Source organism: Myotis lucifugus, unplaced genomic scaffold (genome assembly GCF_000147115.1).
Source record: "Myotis lucifugus unplaced genomic scaffold, Myoluc2.0 scaffold_493, whole genome shotgun sequence".
Taxonomy (NCBI): Eukaryota; Metazoa; Chordata; class Mammalia; order Chiroptera; family Vespertilionidae; genus Myotis; species Myotis lucifugus.
In genome coordinates this window covers 128,826-135,640 of record NW_005871541.1, presented here as the reverse complement: position 1 = coordinate 135,640, position 6,815 = coordinate 128,826, and the positions used below count along the sequence as shown (strand labels likewise).

The window sequence follows — 6,815 nt, the reverse complement described above, 5'->3', positions numbered from 1 at the left end:
AATCACTCCACATGCCCTCTCCTGTACAGTCATACTTGGGCCTTCTCTTGTCGAGAACACATTGGGCACTAGAGGACCACTATTCTGTCCCCTTAACAGTTCTGCTTATGTAGCTTCCATATCCAATTATAAATTGGCAATACAAAGCTATTAGAGGGGTCTGCAAGTCACCTGCATCAGAACTGTTGTGTTCAGAACGTGGATTCCAAGGTCACACACATACATGCTTGCTGGATCCAAAGCTCTGGGGGAACTGCCTAACACACAAAGTTTGGGAACCTTTGGCTGTCCAACTCAATCCCCAGCATCCAACAAGGGTTTGATTAGTGCCACCTTTTCTGACAGTGGTTGAGAACTGTGGAAATTTCAGCAGGGTGATGGTAAATGATGAGTCTTGTTCATAAATCTGTTTGCACACATAACTTTTTCTCAGGGTGGGAGTCCAGAATTTCCTAAAAAGGAACCACGATAGAGGCAGGGTGGTCATCCACTGTCACAGAGCCTCCTTTCTCTGCTGAAAACATCTTTATCTTAGGGTCAACCACACCTTTGAGTTTTTCAGCCTGATGTTTAGCTGGTTTTGCAAGCACAAATCCTGATTGTTCTCAGTACTGATTTGATATGACTGTCAGGATAGGATGTTACAGGTTTTTGTGAGAAGAGGCAGTTTAAGGACAAATCTTTACCTGGTGATTAAGGCAGGGGGGCATGCTGGGCTGACTTGGCTGGAATCCTTTCTGCAGGGTATAAAGTTACTGAAAGAGGTGCCTAGGATTAACACTCTGTGAAAACTGCTTCACAGATCACTTGCTCTTCATTAGGAGCTGTCAAGATACCAAATGGGTGAATGATTTTTCTTTTTTAAAATGATTACAATAAGCATAATGTAGCAAAACCTATTAATGGTGTTAGACCTGGTTTCTAGCCTGGCCCCACCACTTGTGTGGCCTTGGTCTCTTCCATCTCTTCCCTCTCTGAGCCCTCATTTTCTCACCAGAGCCACAGGCTAACCCAGTCCGTCTTAAAGCCCCAGTGCCTAGAGGGGAACAGGACTGCTGAAGGGAGTCCAGAGTAATGTGGAAGCCCAAGTGGTCATCAGAGACTGAGTGGGCAGCTCTTAGGCCTCCCTTTTCCCTGGTTTCAGTACAAATAGCTTCCCTCTTATTTCTCGTTTTTTAGTGTTCCAAATAAGAATTCTAATAAAAACACTGGAGTAATCTTTGAAGGGGGAGGGGGGGGCAGGGAGGCACTTGTTTTCCTTGGGATGTGCCTCTTAAAAACAAGACTGCATTGTGACTGAGCATTCCCACTGGCCACACACTCACCATCTCCTTTGCCCACCCCCACCCCCCAAGTATGTAAAAGGCAGCAGAGTATAAAGCATATGGTGATTTAACCAAATGAAATTAAACTTAAATTCAAGTTCTGCCCTTGATCATTTATCTGGGTTAAATGATCTTGGGCAAGTCACCTCCCTTGCCCAAGGATTCCTTCCCTGCATAATGTTTTCCTCACAGGATCAGTCTGAAAATTATTCCAAACAGCCCTGGCCGGTGTAGCTCAGCCGGTTGGAGCATCATCCCGTACACCAAAAGGTTGTGGATTTGATCCCTGGTGGGGCGCATACGGGAGGCAACCGATGTTTCTCTCTCTCTGAAATCAGTAAAAACATATCCTTGTGTGAGGATTAAAAAAAAAATTATTCCAAAAAATGTAGGGTAGTACTTGAGACAAACTAGATTTCAAACATCAGTCAGCCACATCACCCATCCCTCTTCCAACAAACACCTATTAGCTGAGTCAGACTCCAACTTCAGGTGGGTATCAAGTCACCTCTTCTGAAGCTTCCTCCCCCAGCCAACCCTTAGAATCTTCAAGTCCACAGCTGGGTCTGGTCCTAGGAGCCACCCTCCCCTACTGCCGGGAATATCATGCCTTTTCCAGACTTGCATATGCCCATAGGGATCCAGTGAGAAAATAGATGGCCCCGGGGAAGCCAACTCACATCAGGCCAGGAAGTGGGAAACAGCAGTGGTGAGAATCTGATTTCCCCAAATATTCCTACCATCAGTAAAAACAGCTTCAGGCTGTTCTACGAAACTGTGGGGACCTCTAGTGGCAAGAGCACCATGCTGCCTCCATCTAGAACCAGAGTGAAGTCCCTACTCCCCAGATGCCATACCATAACCTTGGAATTCAGGTCCTCTTCAATTTAGCAAATATTTACTGAGCTCCTACTACTAGCCAGGCCATTCTAGATGCTGGGAACACAGCCATGAAAAGTATCTGGGCTCATGGTTCCCAAATTCCACCCCGAACAGCCAAAAGCACATGAATGTCCAAATCAGTTTTTAATGACTATTTCACTTTGGGGCCACCAGTGCTAACAAGTGGAAGGGTGAGGGGCACTTTTATGCATATTAGGGACCCCAGAACACTCCTCATAAGAGAATAAATCCAGTTACAGAATTTACATAGCAGTTGGGAAGGGTGAAGGGGCACTGTACAGAAATTTAAGGGGATGTTGGAGGGGGTTCTTCAGCAACAGGGCATGGTGCTTCTGAAGAGGGAAGCTGGCAGGGTCAGCCACTGATCTGGACTCCCTCAGCCTCAGCCAGAGGGTAGATCTCAATGGCTTCCACCAAAGGCAGCGCCTCCACTGCAGTCTCCATCACTGCCAGGCCAACAGCAGCCTCTGCCTCTGCTAGCTGCTGCCGCACAGCTGCCTGATGCTGCTGCTGGTGGGTCTTGCGGTGTTTCCATAGGTTGGAGAAGGAACGGTAGCTCTTGCCACAGTCGGGGCAGGAATAGGGCCTTTCACCCGTGTGAATGCGGCGATGTTCTGCCAGGCGCATGGAGATGGCAAAGGCCTTGCCACACACTTCACAGGCAAAGGGCCGCTCACCTGTGTGCAGGCGCCGGTGGTCCTTCAGATGGGTACTCTGACGGAAGGCCTTGCCACAGTCTGGACATGGGTATGGCCGCTCACCTGTGTGTATGCGCCGGTGCACCTGCAGTGATGTCTCTGTGCTAAACAGCTTTTTGCATTCGCTGCACTCTAAGCCCCGGCGTCGGGCAGGGGCCGCAGGGGCCGCAGCAGCAGTGCCTGCAAGGGTCGTTGGGGGGGCAACTGGTGTGCGAGTTGCCCGTGGGGCCCTGGGGGCTGGGGGCTCCTTAGCCAGGACCTCTCCAGGCCCAGCAGCTGCGTGGGCCGCCTCATGTGCTTGTAGCCGAGCAGCTGAGCCCACTTTCTTGCCACAGGTGCCACACTCAAAGCGCCGTGGGCCCTGGGCAGCAGCAGCTGCACAGCGATGCTCACGGAGCCGCAGTGAGGAAGGGAAGGCAGCCCCACAGGATGAGCAGCGGTGGGGCTGGCGCCCAGCATGGGCCACAAGCTGGTGCACCTCCAGCAGCCGGCGCAGCAGGAAGGAGCGGGGGCACTCGCGACACTTGTAGGGGTACTCGCCAGTGTGGTGGTAGCGGTGCATGAGCAAGCGGTAGGGGCGGTGAAAACGCACTCCACACTCTTGGCAGCGGTAGGGGAAGTGTTGGGCATGCACCAGGCGATGCTGCCTCAATGTAGAGCTTTGGGTGAAAGCTTTGCCACAGTCCCCACACCGGTAGGGCCGCTCCCCTGTGTGCGTGAGCCGGTGGCGGGCCAGGTTGGCAGGCGAGTTGAAAGGTTTAGAGCAGTCTGGGCAGGGGAAGGGCCGTTCGCCCGTGTGTGTGCGCAGGTGGTTGCGCACATGAGACTTCTTCTTGAACATCTTGCCGCAAATGCCACACTTGTGGCGCCGTTCTAGCCTGTGCACAAAACGTTGGTGCCGGGTGAGCTGCAACGCCTTGCCAAATTCACGGCTGCACAGGAGGCAACGGTAGGTACCTGGGGCAGCAGGTTCTGCTGAGCTCTCCTCAGACACTGGGGGCTCCGGAGCCTCTGGCTCTCCAGTCTCTGCTGAAGCTGGCTCAGGGAAACCAATGACAGGCTCCTCTGGTAGGACTGGTGTTGTGGGTAGAGGAACACCTCCCACCCCATGGGTACGCCGGTGATAAAGGAACTTGGTGAGGTTGACAAAGTTCTTTCCACATGGACATGAATGCAGAGGATTTGGGGTGTGAGCTCGCCGGTGGGCCAGAAGGAGCGCCTCTGTGCCAAAGGCCAGGCCACAGTCCACACACAGGAAGTGAGACTCGCTACTGTGATCTCCAAGGTGCTGGTCTAGACTGGAAGGGCTGGGAAAGACACGACTGCACAGGGGGCACTTAAAGACACCTTCCCGGTGACTCCGCAGGTGCTGCTGTAGCTGATGAGGTGAAAGAAAGAGCTGATCACAGGCTGAGCAAAAGAGCTCCTGGGTGGCTGGCCCACCTGGCTCTCCACTGTTGTTCCTCCGGGCCTTGCGCCCCCGCCGATCACGCCCAATGGCTTCACCGTTGCGCAGTTCGTAACTGTGGTCAGAGGATGGCAGGGGATCAGGCTGAGTCACAGCCACCTCTGCAGGTGATGGGGCCAGGGTCTCCTGCTGCAAGGCAGGCTCCTCAGACTCTGGGGCAGGAACAGGGAAGTGGGTGGCTTGGTGCTCCAGAAAGTCAGCTGGCGACTGGAAGAGCTGGGAGCACTCAGAGCACTTGTAGAGGAGCAGTTCCACCTCAGTCACCACCTCAGTAGTGGTGGCAGCAGCAGAAGGGACAGCTGCCCCTTCCCCACCCTCTTCTGCTTTACGGTATGAGTGTTCCACAGCCACACGGGCCTGGCCCATGGGGGATCCTAGGACAACTGGGGCTGGAGGCTTGGTGGGAGTGGCCCGGAGGTGCGTCTGCCGGTGGTTCAGCCAGAGCTCCTGGCTGGCGAAGAGAGCCTTGCAATCAACACACTCATAGTGGATGGTACTGGAGCTCAGGGGGGGCACCTTGGGTGGCGATTCAGTTGGCACTACCTCCTGAGGTGCCATCATTTTTAGGTGCAACTCCTGGTGCTCCAGGAGCTGGCTAGGGGACATCAGCAGTTGCCCACATTCCAGGCACTGGTACTGGCTCTCCTGCACCACAGTCTGATAGAGGCCTGTGCCAGAAGCTGCCTCTGTGGCCACAGTGACTCCAGGGTCAGCCACACCCACCAACTCAAAGTGCTGCTGGGGCACATGGGAATTCTGGTGCATGAGCACCTCCTCCAGGGATCCATAGAGCTGGTTGCACTCAGAGCAGACAAAGCGATGCTCAATGTACAGGACCGTCTCCTCTGACTCTTCAGTCATGGCGGCAGCAAGGCCCTGGGCTGGGAAAGGGGAGATTTGGGGGAAAATCACAACTAAGCCACTGCTTCTTCAGTCCTTCTCAGGAATGATTCTTTCCCTTTACCATCCCCCCACCTAGATCTATATCCCCTTCTAACTTCTTGCTTCCATTTTCCACTCCCACCTCTCTTCCTAACAATCTTTCCTCTCCCAACACACAAGGGCACCAAGCACAAAAATCTTCCCAGCAGTCCATTCCTGGTGAATCTACTGAATCAACTAGAATCAAACTCCACCCACCCAATCCCTGTAACCTGTCCAATCCCTCATTCTCCCATGCCTCAAAGCTGGCCCAAGGCCCCACCCATCACACAGGAACCCTTGTCCTCTCCACTCAGACCTCCTTCCACTGACTCCTCTCCCTACCAACTCACTATCCATTTCCACTCCCAGGGGAGTCCACAAAGGGTTTAACCACCCACTTTTTCCAGTCTTGCTCTTCCTCTGCTCCCTCCCCGAGACTCTGAACCTCTTTTTACACCTAGATCACTCAAACTTCCCCATGCCCCACACCTGTAAGCACCCTCACATTGCGCAACTCCTCTCCTTTACACACAACCCTTGCTATCCACTCTCTCTCCCTCTGGTGCCCAGGATCTTCACACCAAACTATCCCTTTCTCCAATCAACTTTTCTCACATTGGCCTAATCCATCTCCATACCTAGGTTTTCCTACTTAACCACTTCCCCATGATACCCAGGTCCTCCCTCCTCTTTAAATAAAGGCCCTCTCCCCCAACCTTGACCCCTTATCCAAAATATCCAGACCCATCTTCACAAATACCTAACCCATTTTTCATAACTAGACCCTTCCCACCACCCTAACATATCTCCAGGGTACCCAGACACTCTTCACATCAATCACCTTTTCTTTGCACTGAGACCTCATCTGCAATTCTAATTTCCCTCTGGGATACCCAAATCCCCTCTTAACATTGATTTAGACCCCTTGTCTTCATTTACAACCACCCTAACCCATTCAGGGGTTCCCAGACCCCCTTTCACATTATTAACCTTACCTATTCTTTGCAAAAAGACCCCCTCCCACAATAACTCATTCCAGGGATGCTCAGGCCCCCTCTTCATATCAATTGAATTCCCCTTATTTGCAGAAAGATCCCGCACACACACTAACCCAATTCAGGGATATCTAATAGCTTGACCTCCTTTCACACATAGACCCTTCCACGCCCAGGTCCCCTTTAGGGATACACAGAACCTTTCTTCTTATGCAGAACTCCCCTTGACCTCCACTTTAACAATGACAGAGAAGAGCCAGATCCCCCTTCCTCACATCCAGATTCCCTCACCAGCCAGTATTAAATACTCTGGGGATACCCAGACCCCCAACTTCTTATCAACTTAACGTAACCGGTCATTCTCATTCCAGTGATACCCAGACACCCTCCACGACCCCAGAACAGATCTCTCTCAACACCCTAAACTCCTCCAATTTCCACTCTTCACCTGACCTAATTCCCTATACTTTCCAAAGGACTACCTCCTCTTTCTAGGGCACCC

General features: G+C 52.4%; 1 protein-coding gene across 1 annotated transcript; it reads right to left on the bottom strand.

The window, feature by feature from the left end:
• Positions 1-2,332: 2,332 nt before the first annotated feature.
• ZNF574 (zinc finger protein 574) lies at positions 2,333-6,806 on the bottom strand. Its single transcript, XM_006103581.3, has one exon. It carries the CDS (start codon positions 5,253-5,255, stop codon positions 2,583-2,585), a length of 2,673 nt encoding a protein of 890 aa, XP_006103643.1. The 5' UTR covers positions 5,256-6,806; the 3' UTR covers positions 2,333-2,582.
• Positions 6,807-6,815: the final 9 nt, after the last annotated feature.

What these genes read in the sequence shown, in the direction of transcription:
- ZNF574 (XM_006103581.3), bottom strand. Translation starts at nt 5,255, where the DNA reads ATGACTGAAGAGTCAGAGGAGACGGTCCTGTACATTGAGCATCGCTTT.